This window comes from Lampris incognitus, chromosome 2, assembly GCF_029633865.1.
Source record: "Lampris incognitus isolate fLamInc1 chromosome 2, fLamInc1.hap2, whole genome shotgun sequence".
NCBI lineage: Eukaryota > Metazoa > Chordata > Actinopteri > Lampriformes > Lampridae > Lampris > Lampris incognitus.
Window position 1 is genome coordinate 9,082,589 of NC_079212.1, and position 21,020 is coordinate 9,103,608.

Below are 21,020 nucleotides of genomic sequence, written 5' to 3' on the forward strand. Positions count from 1 at the left end.
TCTGTCTATCTATCTATCTATCTATCTATCTATCTATCTATCTATCTATCTATCTATCTGTCTATCTGTCTATCTGTCTGTCTGTCTGTCTGTCTGTCTGTCTGTCTATCTGTCTATCTATCTATCTATCTATCTATCTCTCTCTCTCTCTCTCTCTCTCTCTCTCTCTCTCTCTCTCTCTCTCTCTCTCTCTCTCTCTCTCTCTCTCTCTCTCTCTATCTGTGTGTGTGTGTGTGTGTGTGTGTGTGTGTGTGTGTGTGTGTGTGTGTACTACTATGCCTACATGTCTGTATAGTAACAGACATGGACCGACTATCACAGACAGGTGAATCAGTTGGAACATCAGTCATGTAAGTGGCCTCCTCATCCTCAGCTGACTGCAGGTGTCCCACCCTTATAAACAACACAGCGGCGTAATGACCGAAAACGACCATCAGTTTCATAGACAAACAGGGGTGTGACCGTATGCAGATATAGTTACGCCCATATTTGCATATTTCGTGTGCACATGTGGGCGTGGCCACAGCGACAATGGCCAAGTGTGCTATTCACAGAGGATTGGGAAATAGTCTGTTTGGTGGGAAACCAGACAGACGCTGGCAAAGAGGATGGCACAACACAGGAGAGCTACCACGTCAGGCCAGGACTCCACAGTCTACACCACCTACAGTCTACACCACCTACAGTCTACACCATCTAGTCTATACCATCTACAGTCTACACCATCCACAGTCTACACCATCTACAGTCTACACCATCCAGTCTACACCATCCACAGTCTACACCAACTACAGTCTACACCACCTACAGTCTACACCATCTAGTCTACACCATCCACAGTCTACACCATCTACAGTCTACACTAACTACAGTCTACACCACCTACAGTCTACACCATCCACAGTCTACACCATCCACAGTCTACACCAACTACAGTCTACACCATCTAGTCTATACCATCTACAGTCTACACCACCTACAGTCTACACCATCTAGTCTATACCATCTACAGTCTACACCATCCACAGTCTACACCATCTGGTCTACACCATGTACAGTCTACACCATGTACAGTCTACACCATCTAGTCTACTCCATCTACAGTCTACACTATCCTCCGTCTACACCACCTACAGTCTACACCATCTAGTCTATACCATCTACAGTCTACACCATCTACAGTCTACACCACCTACAGTGTACACTATCTAGTCTACACCATCTAGTCTACACCATCTACAGTCTACAACACCCACAGTCTACACCATCCACAGTCTACACCATCTAGTCTACACCATGCACAGTCTACACCACCTACAGGCCAGTGGCCACTCTTTCAGGGATGAGGATGTGCACATCCTTGATGGGGAGGACCGCTGGTTTGAACGGGGAGTCAAAGAGGCCATCTATGTGAAGAGGGAACCACCATCCCTGAACCGGGGGGGGGGGTCCTAAGAGTACATCTGTCTCCATCTTACAACGCTGTGGCTGCAACCATTCCCCAACCCTGTGTGAACAGCACGCATGTACTCATGGCCCCTGAAGCGCTCGTTAACGGACATGGTGATTTGCATATGAACCCGGTCGTGGGGACACCTGCCGTCAGCTGAGACTGGGCGGGGGGCGGGGGGGCGGGTCACTTAGCTGATGATGAAACGCTGGTAACACTTTATAACCACACAAATGAAGCACTAGTTCAGTATTAGTACCTCCTGAATTCATCACGTGTAAAGCCAGACATGCACCAGTGGATAGTGTGTTAACAGATGTTTATAAATACTTAATTAATACTGCAACTGATGAGTAATTCATGCACAAATCCCCATGTGGATGGTTTGTTAATCGTGCACTTTCTAAAGGATCTCATGATCCTTTAGAGTTTTGTGAGTGTCGAGGTGCTGCTGGTCTTTCAGTCTCTCATGTGTAAACGCTTTGTAAGGCCTAGAGAGTCCTCACTTCAGATGAGCCCATTAAAAAAAACTTACCTAACAACTAGTACTACCTGACTTCATCATGAACTGCAGTATTAAGCAGTATTTATAAAACACCTGTTAACACACCCACTGACCACTGGGGCGTGTCTTGCCTTACACACGATGGATTCAGTAGTTACTGACAAGTACTTCACCGGCACTTCACCGGTACTTCACCGGTACTTCACCAGCACTTCACCAGTACTTCACCAGTACTTCACCGGTACTTCACCAGCACTTCACCAGCACTTCACCAGTACTTCACCGGTACTTCACCAGCACTTCACCAGCACTTCACCAGTACTTCACCAGCACTTCACCGGTACTTCACCAGTACTTCACCAGCACTTCACCACAGTGTGGTGATGAAGTGTTACCGAAACGTTTCTCTCAATAAACGTCGTGTCCAGGTGAACCGATTCAACTTCCGGTCAGTTCCTTACCTGGATTATTGATCATCCTTGCACGCTGTCCGTCTCGGGGGCAGAGATCCCTCCTCTGTGGCGCTCCCTGAGATTTCCTCCCATTTTTCCCTCCCTGTTAAAGGGTTTATTTTGGGGAGTTGTTCCTTATCCGACGAGAGGGTGTAAGGACAGGATGTCGTGTTGCTGTTGAAGCCCCCTGGTTTGTAATTTGTGATACCGGGGCTGTACAAATAAAACGGACTTGGCTTGATCACCCATCAAGACACTGACGTTAGACCATACGTGCTGATCGATACTGATGAACAGAGTCTGCGTCTTGGCAGACAGGTGGACGGGTAAAGTTGAACCACGTGTTACACGTGTGGCGTACGTGGTAGTGTGTTGAAGTGTGTGTCGTGTGTTTGTCCGGAGCATTGTCAAAACACGTCCAGTTGCAGAGTTTCTTCACCGCGAGCTGCTTTTTGCCCGGAATGTGAGTGGGAGGCTGAGAGGCTTCAGGTAAGAAAGTCAAATGGTGTGTGCGTGAGAGCGTGCGCGTGAGAGTGCGTGTGAGCACGCGCGCGCCTTTATACCGGCAGGCTTTAATAAGGGGAATCTTTGTTAAGACACTTGAATGGGACTCTCCTTCAGTTGTCGCGGCTCGCGTGTCGGTTTCTGAGGCCGACGCGGCTCTGACCCGACCGGCAGGTCAGGCTTGAGCGCGTGGGCGCGGCGCAAGACTGAAACTAGTCCGTCTTCCACGGGACGCATACTTGTCATAATCCGGTCGCAGCAGCGCTGCAGTAATGGAGACATGTGCGACGTGTCAGTCCGCTGTCATGACTGGAATGAACGCAATGCACATGTGTCTCGCAACTTTCACGCGATCTTACTCCCCGTGCAGAGCCGCGCACGCGCGCGACCTGCACGCGCACGCACACACACACACACACACACTCACACACACACACACACACACACACACACACACACAGACCAAGAGAGAATTTGGATGTGTATTTGCACTGACAGATAACAGCGTCGTCACCGTTGCGTTTCATTGGGGTTTTATTTCCGGGTGCCCGCGTAAGCAACAGGGGACCGCGGCTTTATTGCACACATTTCTTTAATGCTGACGTCATAACTGCGACAGAAAACGAGCGGCTGACAATGACAGAAACAGGATAAGAAGACGAAAGGGAGGCGGATGACGAGCAAGCTGTGGTTAGAAAGTGATGGTGGACCCCCGCTTTACCAACACAAACATAGGGGCTCCCCATTTCCGGTTTTAACTCATTAAAGCAGGCGTGTATTCCGTGCCTTCGTCTACGTGTCTCGTCTGCTTGTTGCAGCACGCCCCCCACAGGTACAAGACAGTAGTGCAGTATTCTGGTTCCGGGGCTTCTTCCCAGTTAACCTTTGGGGAGGGGGGGGGGGACTCTCTACTGAGCGTGTGCCAGAGCCCCTGCACCCTGTCCATAGCCGAATCCTTTAGGTCCAAAGTTTTTGGCATAGCACCCTGCAGGATCACAGAGGAGCAGAGACGAATGGTGAGGTTACAAACTGCATGTCCGTCATATGAAGTGACAACTTTACAAAAACACACTCACAATGCCTTAATATAGCCACTAGGTGGCAGCAGACCCAAAGGTTTAGAATCTAACCAGGCGCTACTCTACCAGTGGTTCTCAATCAGCAGTGGTGGAGCTAGAGATTTTTTCCTGGGGTGGCAAAGGGGTGGCAAGACTGTGTCCCAGAGGTGGCAGCTGCCACCCCTTTGCAACCCCGTAGATCCGCGCCTGTCAATCAGGTCCTCGGGCAACATCAGCGCTGCTGGTTTTCTGTCCGATCCAGGAGTTCATTACATTCACCCGTTGTTCCAGTTATTCAGCCTGCAACCAGGGAGGCTTTCTACCCGGAACAACAGCAGAATGTAATGAAACACCTGGTACAACAGAAACCCAGCAGCACTGCTGGCACCAAAGATGGTTTAACTTTCCATCTTCTATGGACACGGCATAGAAATGAGCCAATATAGAAAGATAATTCCCAAAAATTGCAATGGTTTGTGATTTCGTGGCACACCTTTCATACAGGTTAAATTGCTGTTGGTGGTTCTGGACGACTGGGTTGAGAATCACTGTACTGCACCACCGTGCTGTGTAACTACTAATGAAGTGTTGTAGTGTTGTTTGCCCTCATTGAGGAGTATTTCTGTGTCAACAGCGAAGTACTACCTTTACAATAGATTTCCCCATCCTTGTCAGCCAGTGTGGTGGACTCGAGACCCTTCCCACAGATGGCGCAGCGGAAACATCCATTCTTGTGCCATGCCTGTAAACAAAGAGGCAGTCAGTATGTAAAGGATGGTGCACTCGTTTGCTTGTCTCTCTTTATATGTGTGTGTGTGTTTTCTTACACTTCCTGCTCCCATCACTTTCTCAGCGGCATAGACGGCCTTGCCACAGCGTGGACAGATGTCCGACCCGCCGAACCTCTGAGCCATCTTGGACGGGTTTGGGTTTGTGGTGGGACGAGGGGGAGCAGGTCTGAGATAGAGGGAGGGGGAGGGATGTGAATACCAGTTCAAAAGACAGACGACAAGGTGTCTGGAATGTGTGTGTGTGTGTGTGTCCAAGCTGGAGGTAACACAGGGATTCAAACTGGTGATCCCCGTGTTGGTAGGCAACAGCCTAGACCGCCATACCGCCTGGACGCTCCGTTCTACCAGGACCTTGTAAACTGGGACTCTAGCCCTGAGATGGATGCCCTCCAAAAACTCCCTCAACAACTCCAAGAGGACATGGCAGCAACACCTAGTCTAAGAGAAGTCCAGGATGCCATCAAGAAGAGGAAAATCAACAAGGCTGCTGGTCCTGATAGAATACCAGCAGAAGTGCTGAGGGCAGGTGGCCCTACACTCCTCAGATATATCCATGCCCTGCTACTTAAAATATGGGAAAAAGAGGAAATCCCTGTGCAACTTAGGGACGCACTCACTGTTTCTATATTTAAGAAAGGGGACAAAGCTGAGTGTGGAAACTACCATGGCATTTCCTCGCTTTCCACCACAGGGAAAGCCCTGGCTAGGGTCTTGGCCAACAGATTCCTCCCGCTATCGGAGGAAAGTCTGCCTGAATCCCAGAGCGGTTTTCATCCTAACAGAGGCACCATGGACATGATGATTACTGCTCTCCAACCCCAAGAAAAGGCCCAGGAACAGACTCAACCACTGTACATGGCCTTCATAGACTTAACCAAAGCTTTTGATTCCGTAAACTGCCAAGTCCTCTGGCTAGTTCTCTCAAAAATAGGCTGCCCTGACAAATATATCAGAGTACTACCACTACTACATGAGTACTCAGCAGTTATGGAGATGAGATAGAGTCCTTCAAGGTCCACATAGGACTTAAGCAAGGCTGTGTCATTGCCCCAACCCTGTCCCCTGTCTTCATTGCCACCATCCTCCACCTCACGGGTCTTAATCTGCCTCAGGGTGTCAAAATCCTGTACAGCACTGATGGGAGTCTTCTGAATATTAACAAGATTCAGGGCTAAAGGCAAAACCACCACCACATCCATCATAGCGCTGCAGTACGTCGATGACAACGCCTTAGTGTCCCTCGTAGAAGACGGACATCAGAGCATACTGGACACCTTGGCAAAGGCATACAAGCAGCTTGGGCGGGCCATTAACATAAAAAAGATGCATATCCTCACCCAATCCCCACCCAACAGAAATATGCCTGCCCTGCCCCCATCCATCTCTGTAGACAACACCAGACTTGAAAATGTGGAACAGTTCCCATATCTTGGCAGCCTTCCCTCCTACAAAGCCAAAATTGACATCGAAATACACCGTCGTCTCAGTTGTGCCAGCCACGCCTTCTCAGGACTGATTAAAAGGGTTTTTGAAAACCACGACCTCCAGGCCAGAACAAAAACTCTGGTACAGAGCGGTAGTGCTGCCCACCTTGCTGTATGGGTCAGAAACCTGGACCACATATAGCAGGCACCTGGCATACCAACAGCGATGCCTCAGGAAGATCGTTAAGATCAGCTGGGGGGATAAGTGCACCATCTTCAGCATCCTCAAGGGGGCCAAAATGCCAACTATAACTGCCACCATCAGCTGAGATGGACTGGCCACGTCCTCCGCATGTCTGACTCTCGCCTCCCGAAACAAGTCCTTTACTCTCAGCTCGTGACAGGACGCTGTGCCCCAGGAGGACAAAAGAAGTGATATGAAGATAACATGAAGGCCCACATCAAAAGTTTTGGCATCGACCTTAACACCTGGAACAAGGAGCAACACACAGGGAGACCTGGAGACTGGCCCGTCCGTGAGGGTCCCGGGCACTACAGCCATGACCTCCACTATGCTGCCGAAAACAAGCGCCGACTCAGAAAGGAGCGAGTTTCCAGAAAGGCCCAAACCACATCCTCAACTCCTCCCCCACACCCTTGCCCACACTGCCCCAAAATATGTCTCCAGGGTCGGCCTCTACACCCACCTGAAGACCCACAAGGACCTAGAAGGAGGACAGTCATACTCGACCCCGAGTGACCGCGGATGATGATGGGTGTGTGTGTGTGTGTGTGTGTGTGTGTGTGTGTGTTTACTCACTCTGCAGGTGTAATGCCCAGAGACTCTCCCCTGTCCATGCTGAGTGTCCCTGCTCCCTGGCCGTATCCGTAACCTTTTGGCCCGTACTTCTTTCCGTAGCAAGCTTTGCAGTAAACCTCGTCATTATGAACAGCCACTGTCGTACTGTCTAAGTTCTTCCTGCACACCACTGCATGTGCAGATGACCACACAATTGTACACACACACACACACACACACACACACACACACTCATTATGGTTCACGCTGGGGTGCCATGTTTGTTGAGTGTGTCTGTGCTCATGTTACTGAGTACACAAGTGTATTTAGATAATGTCGCAACTTCTCCTTTTATGGAATAACTTTTTCCGGACCAGTATGTTCTCATTTAAATTCCTTCTTAAGAATGCTTGGCTCCACTTCCTGCACCAACACCAATAACTCCAGATTCAGCTCCTTCCACTTACATTTTACAGAGTATAGCCCCCTTTGGGTTTGTTTTGGGGGTTTTTTTATCCCTGCTACGGATATTTTCCATTATTTTGCTTCACTTTATTCAAATTCATCATTATATTTCGTTATACTACTAGTATTACAACTTCTTTCTTAACTTTATTGGAGTTTTTTCCCTGGTACCATAGCTGCAGCAACACGACACACTTGGCAGTTCTGTAATCATTAGAACGATGCCTCTTTCTCCGCTTTGTAATCTTCTCATACTTTGTGTCGGATGTGTGATATGAGTGTAGTTTGACTTGACATGACAGTGTCAGGAAGTGAAAGGACTCACTGCAGAGGAAGCAGGACTTGTGGAAGTATCGCCCTTCACACTGCACCTCCTCTGCAAAGTACACCGTCTTCTGGCAGCAGCCGCACTTGTTTCCTCCTCCAAATGGCATCCTGCACACACACACACACACACACACACACACACACACACACACACACACACACACACACACACACCATTAACTCTGAATGCATGTGGCTTTGTTAGAGTTTTTCTTTGTCTTTCTCGGCATATCTCTCTCTTTGTCTCTCTCTTCTTGTCTCCATGGCTCTCTCTCTATCAGACTGACACACAGTAGTATCCTTTCTTAAGATTGTTTTTTTCAGTATTTTCTGCTTTATTTTAACAGTGAAAGTAGAGAGAGAAAGGAAGGGCAGGGGAGAGAGAAGGGACGACATGCAGCAAACGGCCTGGGCCGGATTCGAACCCAGGCCGATGTGGAAAGGACCCGGCCTTATGTGGTATGCGCTCCATCGGTGAGCCACCGGGGCGCCCCTCTCACAGTAGTATCCTGTGATAAATTTCTCTGTTATCCATTCTCTTTAACTATCTTTTTCACTGTTGTTCACCTTCTCTCTCAAGATGTCTTAATGCATGCTCAATAATCCAGGTAAGGAAATCCCAGAAAGTTGAACCAGTTTCATCTGGACACAATGTTTAGTTTCATCTGGATAAAATGTTTAGTTTCATCTGGATACAACGTTTAGTTTCATCTGGACACGTTTAGTTTCATCTGGATACAACGTTTAGTTTCATCTGGATACAATGTTTAGTTTCATCTGGATACAACGTTTAGTTTCATCTGGACACGTTTAGTTTCATCTGGATACAATGTTTAGTTTCATCTGGATACAATGTTTAGTTTCATCTGGATACAACGTTTAGTTTCATCTGGACACGTTTAGTTTCATCTGGATACAATGTTTAGTTTCATCTGGATACAATGTTTAGTTTCATCTGGATACAACGTTTAGTTTCATCTGGATACAATGTTTAGTTTCATCTGGACACAACGTTTAGTTTCATCTGGACACAACGTTTAGTTTCATCTGGATACAATGTTTAGTTTCATCTGGATACAACGTTTAGTTTCATCTGGATACAACGTTTAGTTTCATCTGGATACAATGTTTAGTTTCATCTGGATACAACGTTTAGTTTCATCTGGATACAACGTTTAGTTTCATCTGGACACAACGTTTAGTTTCATCTGGACACAACGTTTAGTTTAATCTGGATACAATGTTTAGTTTCATCTGGACACAACGTTTAGTTTCATCTGGATACAACGTTTAGTTTCATCTGGATACAACGTTTAGTTTCATCTGGATACAATGTTTAGTTTCATCTGGATACAACGTTTAGTTTCATCTGGATACAACGTTTGGTTTCATCTGGATACAATGTTTAGTTTCATCTGGATACAACGTTTAGTTTCATCTGGACACGTTTGGTTTCATCTGCACACAACGTTTAGTTTCATCTGGATACAATGTTTAGTTTCATCTGGATACAACGTTTAGTTTCATCTGGACACAACGTTTAGTTTCATCTGGACACAACGTTTAGTTTCATCTGGATACAATGTTTAGTTTCATCTGGATACAATGTTTAGTTTCATCTGGATACAACGTTTAGTTTCATCTGGACACAACGTTTAGTTTCATCTGGACACGTTTAGTTTCATCTGGACACAACGTTTAGTTTCATCTGGACACGTTTAGTTTCATCTGGATACAACGTTTAGTTTCATCTGGATACAACGTTTAGTTTCATCTGGATACAACGTTTAGTTTCATCTGGATACAATGTTTAGTTTCATCTGGATACAACGTTTAGTTTCATCTGGATACAATGTTTAGTTTCATCTGGATACAACGTTTAGTTTCATCTGGACACGTTTAGTTTCATCTGGATACAATGTTTAGTTTCATCTGGATACAACGTTTAGTTTCATCTGGATACAACGTTTAGTTTCATCTGGACACAATGTTTAGTTTCATTTGGATACAATGTTTAGTTTCATCTGGATACAATGTTTAGTTTCATCTGGATACAACGTTTAGTTTCATCTGGATACAATGTTTAGTGGGTGAAACGTTTCAACTATGCATCAGCCGATCAAAGAGAGGAGAAACACAACAGCTACATTTCACCGACAACATTAACTCTGTGGACAACCACATCAAGTTCACCTGAGATGATGCAAAAAATGACAGGTTAGCCTTCTTACACTGTGAAATTGCAATTGGTGATGGGGGACATTTGATTGTTGATGTTTACCAACACATACTGATCAGTACTTAAGGTTTGACTCACATAATCTACTGGAGCACAAACTAGGAGTCTTCAGGACGCTGTACCACCGAGCTGACAGCATCCCCACTGACAGCAGCTGGGAAAGGGGAGAAATCCCACATTAAACAGGCCCTGGTTAAGTGTGGTTATCCTAACTGGGTGCTTGTCAAAGCCAGGAAGACGCCCAAACAGTGCACCAGCCGATCGAAGAGAGGAGAAGGACAGCAGCTGTCTCAGCCTAAACCAGTGGTGATTCCGTATGTGGCGGGAGTGTTGGAAAAGCTGAGACGCATATTTTCCAAACACCGCGTCTCGGTTGCTTTCAAACCCCAAAACATGCTGTGCCAGAAGTTGGTCCACCCCAAGAATCGGGTCCCCCGGCACAAACAGAGCAATATAGTGTACGCTGTTAAGTGCCAGGAGGATTGCCGTGACTTGTACATTGGGGAAACCAAACAGACGCTGGCCAAAAGGATGACGCAGCACAGGAGAGCTAACACGTCAGGCCAGGACTCCACAGTCCACACCATCTACAGGCCAGTGGCCACTCTTTCAAGGATGAGGATGTGCACATCCTTGATAGGGAGGAACGCTGGTTTGAACAGGGAGTCAATCCTTGAACCGGGGGGGGGGGGGGGGCTAAGATTACATCTGTCGCCATCTTATAATTGCTGTGATTGCAACCATTCCCCAATCTTCTATGAATAGTACACACGGCCGTAGAAACTCTAGTTAATGGCCACGCCCATATTTGCATAAGAAACCGATCGCCGGTTTCGGTCATTATGCCACTGTATTGTTTACAAGGCTGGGGATACCCGCAGTCAGTTGAGACTGAAGAGGACACTCAGATGAGAGTGATGAAACTTTCTCTCAATAAACGTTGTGTCCAGCGGCTGCAGTGTAGGATCTGTCCACCAGGGGGGCCACATTGGGGTCTAAAATGTATTTATTTATATTTTTGGATTTGGCTTTTTGATTAGATTCGCATTAGATTTAAATGTAGCATCAAAGAAGGTTGAATCAGTTCATCTGGATACCATCTTACAAGGTGTGTGCAGCACTGTTTAGATGGTATCCAGATGAACTGATTCAACCTTCTTTGATTTTCTCGCCTGGATTATTGAGCATGCATCAAGACATTTAAATGTAGTCGTTATCCTTGCCACAGTTTGGATGAAATGTTTTACCAACAACTTCTCGTGTTGTGTTTTCAGTTTGTCTAGCAGTAGAGAGATGTCAACCTTTTTGTTGAGCGTTACCGTTGCATTGGTAGCCCTTTGTCGGCATTCTCTGTTCACCCGTCCTTATTGCTTTTTTTCCTCCTTTATCTCAATTTGACCAAACAGGGGCTTCAAACGCTCATAGCCCAGGGCCACAAGTGTTTTTAACCGGGCTCTTCTCTCTCTATTCACCTCTCTATTAACTGAGAAAAGGAGACTGTAGTTAAGATAGTAGAGTAGATGACGGAGAGCGATGCCCCTGTAAGACAATGAGCTGAGGTGGAGAAACTGAGACGAGCCTCAAAGGCGAAGGGAAAAATTATCACAAAAGAATGAAAGGCCTTTCAGAGAGGTCTGAAGGAACTGGTGTGACATCACAATGAAAAAGAGAAGATACCCTCCGGGGAGAACGTGTGGCCTGGCTGATAAAGTGGGAGGCCTTCAAAACTAAGAGAGAAGAATACCAATTGTTTGGGAAAGAAAGCCTTCCTGAGAAAAACAGCGGGGGAGATGGCTGTGATGAGGGAAGCTGTCATCAGAGAAGGCTACAGAAAACAGAGGATGAGGGAGGCCTAAGTGAAAGAGGTGGAAATAGTGGAGAAAATAAAAGAACACATTAACATACAATACAGGCCACAGAGGATCTAATCATCATTCATCATCATTCATCATCAGCCGCTTCTCCGGGGTCGGGTCGCAGTGGCAGCAAGCTAAGTAGGGCACTCCAGATGTCCCGCTCCCCAGCAACGCCCTCCAGCTCCTCCAGGGGGATCCCAAGGCATTCCCAGGCCAGATTGGACATGTAGTCCCTCCAGCAAGTTCTGGGTCTACCCCGGGGTTTCCTCCCAGTTGGACATGCCCGGAAAACCTCCAAAGGAAGGTGCCCAGGAGGCCTCCTAATCAGATGCCCGAACCACCTCAACTGGCTCGTTTCGACGTGAAGGAGCAGCGGCTCTACTCCGAGCTCCCTCCGGATGTCCGAGCTCCTCACCCTATCTCTAAGGCTGAGCCCAGACACCCTACGGCAGAAACTTATTTCAGCTGCTTTACCCGTGATCTCACCCTTTCGGTCACTACCCAAAGCTCATGACCATAGGTGAGGGTTGGAACAAAGATTGACTGGTAAATTGAGAGCTTTGCCTTCCGGCTCAGCTCCCTCTTCACCACAATGGCGGCGCCAAACCGTCTGTCAATCTCCCGCTCCACCCTACCCTCACTCGTGAACAAGACCCCGAGATACTTGGACTCCTTCACTTGAGGCAACAACTCATCCCCAACCCGGAGGGAGCAATCCACCTGTTCTGGTAGAGAACCACGGCCTCAGACTTGGAGGTGCTGACTCTCGTCCCGGCCACTTCACACTCAGCTGAAAACCGCCCCAGTGCGCGCTGGAGGTCGCGTTCTGATGACGCCAACGCAACCACATCACCTGCGAAGAGCAGAGATGCAATTCTGAGGTTCCCCAAACTAATCTAATCATCAAACCCAAGTCAGTCTGAACCAGGTTGGAGCCCAAACCTGCCAGGATAAAGATGACATCTGTGCTGGCAAGGAAATTTGGCAGCTAAATAAGGCAACTGCAGAACCATTCACGTCTACATTTATTTAGCAGACAGATTTATGCAAAGCCACTTACAAGAGAATCAGAAATTAACAGATCGAGTTAAGTGTCACCAACTGGCATCATAGAGCGCTACAAGGTAATCACGTCATAGTACATGTCATGTTGAGAGTATTTGGTGTAAGCGTGTCTTAGATCATCTATAGGTGGTGAACGGGAGAGTCAAAGTACAGAGTAGATTTGCATTGACTCACATCAGCATAACAGACACAGTATCATCTTCATGAGAAACTAAAATGTGAAGTACATGTGGAAGGAGGACACAAAAGTAGACACTGATGATAATGGTGTCCAAGTAAGGCACAACAGTGTAGCCGACGCTGATAGTAGTATTAGACGATTCATATTTATGTCAAAGAGGCTATTTTAAGGTCCATTTTAAGCCCCTAAAAGTTATTTGTTCTTAGGCTCACAGTTTGAATTCAGTGTTTGGATGTAAATTTGAAGACTCTTTGCCTTTAACTCCAAATGCTTGCAGCACGCAGGCCTTTGACATATTTCAACCTGCAATACCACAACGGCTCAGAAGAAAAGTCACTTTAGTCGTTCCCATTAGCTTATGAAAAATGCATGAATACACATTTTTTCTGTTCGTCCACAAGAACATTTAAAGGCTGACGAATCATGTCTGGTGACGTGTCAAAAAATAACATGTAGCTCAGTATATTTTTCAGATCTTCTTGTAAGTCATGATCGTCGACCACATGAATTTCCATATGTGCGTTTGTTGCCATGTATTAAATCCTCTAAAGCAGCCGCGTTTGGTTTACTGTGCCTGTGGTGAAGTCAGGCCAGGCCCAGGCCATCATTTCACTTCTGCCGGTGGTTTGTGGTTTCTGTGAGAGAGGAGATTAACAGGACGCGTCGGAAAAAGAAACGAAAGAGGCGAAGAATGCATCGTCGTCAGATGACCGAGGGAAATAAAAGTGCTAAAAATGAAGTCAAAGCGAACCAGGTTCGCTCGCGGACACGGCAGCAGTGTGAAAACCCTCCGTGCCGAAGTGTTGGGTAGAATAAGGGCCGCGGTGGTGTTGAGGAGTTTGGACTCCTGCCCACGTCTACCCAGTCTTTCCCAGCATGACCCCTCCCTTTCATTCTTGCAAATCCACATCCACATTCCTGACTGTATAACCTACTTCCCCCGTCTCTCCCCGTCCGCCCCCCCGACCTTCCACCCACCCGTCTGTCTCTCCTGCTCTCCGCTGCCTGTCAAGAATGCGTCTTTATCCAAAATCCACTGCAGTTTTCTGCATCAGGGAGGAGAATGGAGATAATTTGGATCTGGATTGTTTCTGCTTAGGTGAGCTTCTTCATCCGGTCAGACCCGAGTCTACCTTAAAAGGCCTTGTGGTCAGGGGGGGGGGGGTCATGATTGTTTGGAACGGAGTTCGATCGTATTAGCTCACTTCCTGTCGTACGTGGGCACACTTCCTGCTTTTTTTGTGATTCAGCACGCAGTCAACACAATTCGGTGACTCCACTGCTTCCAGAGAGAACCAGAGGTAACACACTGGTATACCCATACTACCACTGTAGTACTTACAGTACAGTAGTATGTGATTTTCCGTGTGCAACATTAAAATTGTCATAATACGGAAACATATAGCATTCAACGTTAAAGCTGAAATGTGAAGTTTTCCCATGTGGACAAACCCATAGGTTTGTTTCCATTCGTAATTTCACTCGTGCTGATGTAGAGTCTGTTGTTAGACCCCACTGGTGATGTTGACACACGTTATTCCCTTAAAGGACGTTCGGAAAATGTCAATGTTCATTATTTAGCAGCCCACAATGTGGACATTACAAAGGTTTCAAGGCTAACATCTGGATTTCAGCACAGCGGCTTGGGGTGGACGGCGCTGCCTCTTCATCTGACCGACGGGGTGAGCTGCAGATATGGCCGACGTGCTCCTGCTCTGTCTGGGGACGGTAAAGATGAGCAGCCCCCCCCCCCCATCCCACATTCCCCCACTGTTAAAAAGCCAATTTCTGTCACCTTTGATTATGTCCGTGATCACTTATTTTGTGTTTCAACATAACGTATAACACAGCATAGATGTTTTCATTGACATATGTTTGTGTTTCTGATGTCAGACAAGTCAGTGGCGGATCTAGAGATTTTTCCCTGGGGTGGCAAAGGGGTGGCATGAGGTTCAAGGAGGGGGGCAATGGACATTATTCTAAACGTATTATTATTCAAAACTCGGATTTCTTCGAATGTATTTTGTTCTCTACTGTTTGAGACGAGTTTGGTGCGGGTCTCATTGACCTTCACCATGCATGTACATAAAATATACTTTAAAACATATTATCTGATTTATAAATGGGGTGGCAACAGGGGCGGCAAGACTGTGTCCCATAGGTGGCAGCTGCCACCCCTGTTGCCACCCCGTAGATCCGCGCCTGAGACAAGTGCTGCGCCACAAAGGACGCGACTTAGTGGCGCGTCACAAAACCTGTTAGCGTTGGTTAGCCAGCGTCCTCCTTCTTACGCTCGCATGTTTTTTTAGTTGTGGTACAGGGAGCCACTTTGCTCAACAGCGCTACTAGTGGCCAGGGATACTGACTGCAGGTCATCCTGAAAGACACTTTGAGCCATCCTCCTCCTACTGTTGGGGTTCTCTTGTACTTTCTGCGAGGCTGAGCACCCTATTGAAGTTAGGGGAGCAAACTTGTTTTCCCCCCCTTTGGTTACACACTTTCTGCCCATCTGAATCTACCTCTTCCTCACTCTCTCTCTCTCCACCTCTTTAACTTTCTCTCTCTCTCTCTATCCATCCATCCATCCATTATCCGAACTGCTTATCCTGCTCTCAGGGTGGCGGGGATGCTGGAGCCTATCCCAGCAGTCACTGGGTGGCAGGTGGGGAGACACCCTGGACAGGCTGCCAGTCCATCACACAGGGCCCACACACACACACACACACATTCACACCGAGGGGCAATGTAGTACGGCTGATCCACCTGACCTACATGTCTTTGGACTGTGGGAGGAAACCAGAGCTCCCGGAGGAAACCCACGCAGAGACGGGGAGAACATGCAAACTCCACACGGAGGACGACCCGGGATGACCCCCAAGGTTGGACTACCCCGGGGCTCGAACCCAGAACCTTCTTGCTGTGAGGCGACCGCGCTAACCACTGCATCACCGTGCCGCCTGTCTGTCTGTCTGTCTGTCTGTCTGTCTGTCTGTCTGTCTGTCTGCCTCTCCATCACCCCGGATTAAACATTAGCTGACCACTGCTCACAGCAGCATGCTGCATGTTGCTGCGGTCTGCATCAGTTCCTTCAGTAGGCCTCCATCATGTTGTGTAACAAGGCAAAGGGTGGAGCAGACACCACACCGACCTTTACTTTTACTCAGTATTTCGCTTGGTTTTAGGTACTATAGGGCCCCGACGGTTGGAGCTGAAGTAAGGTTTTGAAGAAGCTGGGTCCGATAAGAGCGTTAGCGGCGTGGCCTCGTCAGGGTCCTCGCACAAGCCCGGGCCAGTCGGGCTTTTAAACACGGGGCGAGTGGAACGCGTTGTTACCCGGACACTTCCCCGTCTTTTGCATTTCTCTGCACGTCTCCCAAAGCTTCTTTTCCAGCCACTGAGAAGCTGAACAACACCAGCGGTCAGAGTACGGCGGGTACTACTAATACTATACCGCTGCTACCAAATACTGCATGTGCAGTTGCTCCTCGAAACACGGTGCTTTCTTACCGTCCGGCACGCGGGATAACACAGTTTTATGAAGCGTCGTCGTGTGATCTGGTTTGGGTTTTGCCGCGTTGCCGCTTTCGGCGCCGAGGTCGTGAAAAGTCACAGGGTTTATAAGCGCGCAACACGAAAAACGTGTTGTTGCGAGCACGCCGGGCGACAAAACACGAGGCGCTGTCACACCCGGCAAATATATTGTTCAAATGAGTCACTCACACACACACACACACACACACATACACACACACTATGGTTAACGCTGGTGTGCCGTATTTGTTGAGTGTGTGTGTATTCATGCTACTGGGCACACAAGTGTATTTAGATAGTGTCCCAACTTTTCCCTTTATGGAGTAACTTTTTTGGACCAGTATGTTCTCATTTAAATTCTAATCTCTCTCTCTCTCTCTCTCTCTCTCTCTCTCTCTCTCTCTCTCTCTCTCTCTCTCTCTCTCTCTCTGCATGTTTATTTGGTGCCACTCTGGAACATGAAATCAGTTCCATAACAATAATGATAATAACCCATCCATCCATCCATTATCTGAACCGCTTATCCTGCTCTCAGGGCCGCGGGGATGCTGGAGCCTATCCCAGCAGTCATTGGGTGGCAGGTGGGGAGACACCCTGGACAGGCCGCCAGACCATCACACAGGGCTGACACACACACACACACACACCCATTCATAATGTAGGGGCAATTTAGTACGGCCGTTCACCTGACCTACATGTCTTTGGACTGTGGGAGGAAAGCGGAGCCCCCGGAGGAAACCCATACAGACACGGGGAGAACATGCAAACTCCACACAGAGGACGACCCGGGACGACCCCCAAGGTTGGACTACCCCGGGGCTCGAACCCAGGACCTTCTTGCTGTGAGGCGACCGTGCTAACCACTGCACCACCGTGCCGCCCCATAATAATGATAAAACTGGCGAAGACCGAGTACACGAGTACATGTACAGGCACAACGAGGCAGCAGCATACCTGCGCTGGAAGATCTGCAGGAGTTACAAGATCGGGACGACTGAGAAGTGGTACGAACATCAGCCAGAGACCGTCACTGAGGACAACGATGTCACCGTCCTCAGGGACACGTTCATCCACACTGACAGAGAGATAAACGCCAACAAGCCCGACATCGTTGTCGAGGACAGGGAGGGAAAGAGGTGCATGCTCATCGACATGGCAACGCCGTCCGAAAAAACACCTCAGTCAAAGTCCCAGAGAAGCTGACCAAGTACAAAGCCCTGCAGACTGAGATCAGCAGGATGTGGGGCATGAAGACCGAAACAAGACCAGTGGTCATCGGAGCTCTTGGACTCATGAAGAAGGGGATGGAAAAGTTCACCAGCCGTATCCCAGGCAACATCAACATCCATGCGGTCCAGAAGATCGCCCTACTCGGAACAGCCCACATATTACCACGAATACTGTCAGTCAAGTGACATCTGCCCCATAGTGCCTCAGGTCCATAGTTTGGACCCGGCTCAACAGGAAACACAAAAGACATAATAATAATAATAACAATAATAATAATAATAATAACAATAATAATAATAATAATAATAACAATAATAATAATAACAATAATGATAATAATAATAATAATAAAAATAATAATAATAATAACAATAATGATAATAATAATAATAATAATAATAAGGTGGAGAAACAGAATACAGGTGGAAAGCATGTTTGGAGGGCTATGTGTACGACAGAGAAGAAACGTGAAAACATTTCCTGTTCGGGTTTTTACGAGCAGGGACAGTTCTCATCCAGACCGAGAGTCAGTCACGCGGAGGTAGAGGAGGGCTAGAGGAAGCTAACGGTTGTCTGAGGTGTGTTTAAATCCCTAAGACCGAGCCGCAGCTCTGTAGGATAACGGGAGGAGAGAAAGAGTGCTCGCTATATGATATGATGTGTACAACATATGATGGATAAATCAACCTTCAACGCTGATGAGATTATGAAGGCGGAGAAGTCTGTCAGTGATGTAATCAGTCCCACCCCTCTCTGAGAAGGACCCTCGTCTGTGTTAGCAATGAAGAGACGGGGGGAGAACAACGCTGGGCTTCGGTGATTTTGAGCGTTGGACCTTTAAACACCACAGAGCCACTCTTTAAACAGACGTCTGCCAAGCCCAGACCATCAGCGCCGCACGGGCCCACACGACACCATCCGGCTGCGGCTGCAGCTCGCCGTGCGGGACGAGACGGACGTCTGTATGCCTGGTTCCCCTGGTTTATTTCCTATTATGACCTGACATTACTGTATTCCGCCCTTCCCTGTTTAACCAGTTCCTGTCCAGCGCCACACTTCCGCAGTGTAACATCCTGTTTGTTATCCCCTCACCCCCCGATAGCTGCTCAGATGAGGAGGTGCAGCTGGTTCTGGTTCTTTTAAAACCCCAAGCTTTGCTGCGAACCGCCGCACGTTGTCGGAGAGGGAGCAGGCATTTCACCGCAGCCGAATATCGTGTGTCACCGAGGGACGGAGGGAGCAACAGGAAAGGCGTAGAAGAGAGAGACAGCAGGGACAGCGCAGAGAGATGTATTGGTGCTACATACCTGCAATAAATGGCGGGTGCTGTCAGTCGCTGGTGCACAGAAATCAGACTTGGCTCCTGGTGCTGCAAACGCAATCCCGGGAATCAAGAGTCCAAAGTCAGACGGTAAACGTTAAGCCTCCCATGAAACGAACAACAGCCGAGGTTACCCCCCCCCCTCCTTCCTGACGCCAGACGACTTGTCTGAACCTGAAACTTTGGAGAAACAACTACTTAAAAAAAAAGTCAGTGAGGCATGGCTGGTTTGTTCCTCAGATGTGGAGGAAGGGAGGAGCCTCCTCTACTGCTGCCTGTCTGCTGTCTGCTGAGGAACACAGCATTATGAGAGAGAGACAGACAGACACACACAGACAGACAGACAGACAGACAGACAGAGGGAGAGAGCGAGAAAGACAGACAGACAGACAAACAGAGACAGATGAGAGAGCGAGAGACAGAGAGAGCGAGAGACAGACGAGAGACAGACAGACAGACAAAGAGAGAGACAGAGACAGAGACAGTGATAGAGAGACACAGAGATAGATAAGAGAGACAGAGACAGATAGACAGACACAGAGAGAGACAGTGATAGAGAGACACAGAGATAGATAAGAGAGAGAGAGACAGAGACAGACAGACAGACAGACAAACAGAGACAGATGAGAGAGTTAGAGAGACAGACGAGAGTGAGAGAGACAGACGACAGACAGACAGACAGACAGACAGACAGAGAGCAAGAGAGACAGAGACAGTGACAGAGAGACACAGAGATAGAGAGAGCGAGAGAGATACACACACAGACAGCGATAGAGAGAGAGAGACAGCGATAGAGAGACACAGAGATAGATAAGAGAGAGACAGCGACAGAGACAGATAGACAGACACAGAGAGAGAGAGAGAGAGAGACAGGGAGAGTGAGAGAGACAGACGAGAGACAGACAGACAGACAAAGAGAGAGACAGAGACAGAGACAGTGATAGAGAGACACAGAGACAGAGAGAGCGAGAGAGACACACACACAGACAGCGATAGAGAGAGAGAGACAGGGAGCGAGAGAGACAGCGATAGAGAGACACAGAGAGAGATAAGAGAGAGAGAGAGAGAGACAGATAGAGAGACACAGAGAGAGAGAGAGAGGGAGAGCAAACTAAATGAGTCGGCGTTATCAAGGCATGAAAACTAACTGACAAGGTGCCTGGTGGAAGAGCATTACTGAACCAAAGCATACCGCGTGAGTAAATAGAAAGGGAAGGAGGAGGACGAGGAGGAGGAGGAGGAGGTGGTGGTGTGTTTACACCTCGTGTGTTCAAATCGCCGCATGTCACAGGCGGTCCTCCTCTGCCTCTCCTCTCGTCCCGGATTGACAGGAGATTCTCGGGGAGGATTATCTGGCGGATCTCACCTCGGTAACGTTTACACAATTCACTCTCTAGGGCCGATGTCGGTTAGACGGGCGTGCCCCCGTCCCCACAGTTGATCAGTACTGCCCCCTCCTGGATTCCAGCTTCCCTCCTCTGGGAGCACGCTGAGGCCGGTAAGGGAGGACACACGGCGACATCCAAAACCACATATTCCCCTCATCCCGGCCTCGTCTCACCCCTGCTGTTATCGGGGCCGTTAAAGGACTCGGTATCACTACAGTTGTGTGTACAGTTGTGTGTACAGGCCTAATGTGTGATAGGACCACACCCTACTGAGTAATGCAAAGACAAAGCTGTTTGCTTACAGCCCCGGCTGTAGCCGCTGAAGCGTGGATGGCGCATAATGCCTCCTTAAATTCTGCCATCAAACACAAAGGTCAAAACCACTGCCCGTGTCCCAACGAAACGCGACCAAACTACCGCAGTAAAGTGTTACG

General features: G+C 48.1%; 1 protein-coding gene across 2 annotated transcripts; it reads right to left on the reverse strand.

Annotated features, from left to right (window-relative positions):
- Positions 1-3,619: 3,619 nt before the first annotated feature.
- csrp1a (cysteine and glycine-rich protein 1a) lies at positions 3,620-19,459 on the reverse strand. Of its 2 annotated transcripts, XM_056275461.1 has the most exons (7): positions 19,185-19,459; positions 10,093-10,168; positions 7,774-7,883; positions 7,005-7,173; positions 4,797-4,926; positions 4,615-4,711; positions 3,620-3,896 (listed from the first exon to the last, which is right to left on the reverse strand). In XM_056275461.1, coding segments are annotated over exons 2-7 (585 nt in total). In that variant the 5' UTR covers positions 10,095-10,168; positions 19,185-19,459; the 3' UTR covers positions 3,620-3,819. The 2 variants fall into 2 exon arrangements, with proteins under 2 accessions (XP_056131436.1, XP_056131438.1); XM_056275463.1 differs by lacking the exon at positions 10,093-10,168 and having other exon boundaries at positions 19,185-19,453.
- Between the last annotated feature and the right edge of the window lie 1,561 nt (positions 19,460-21,020).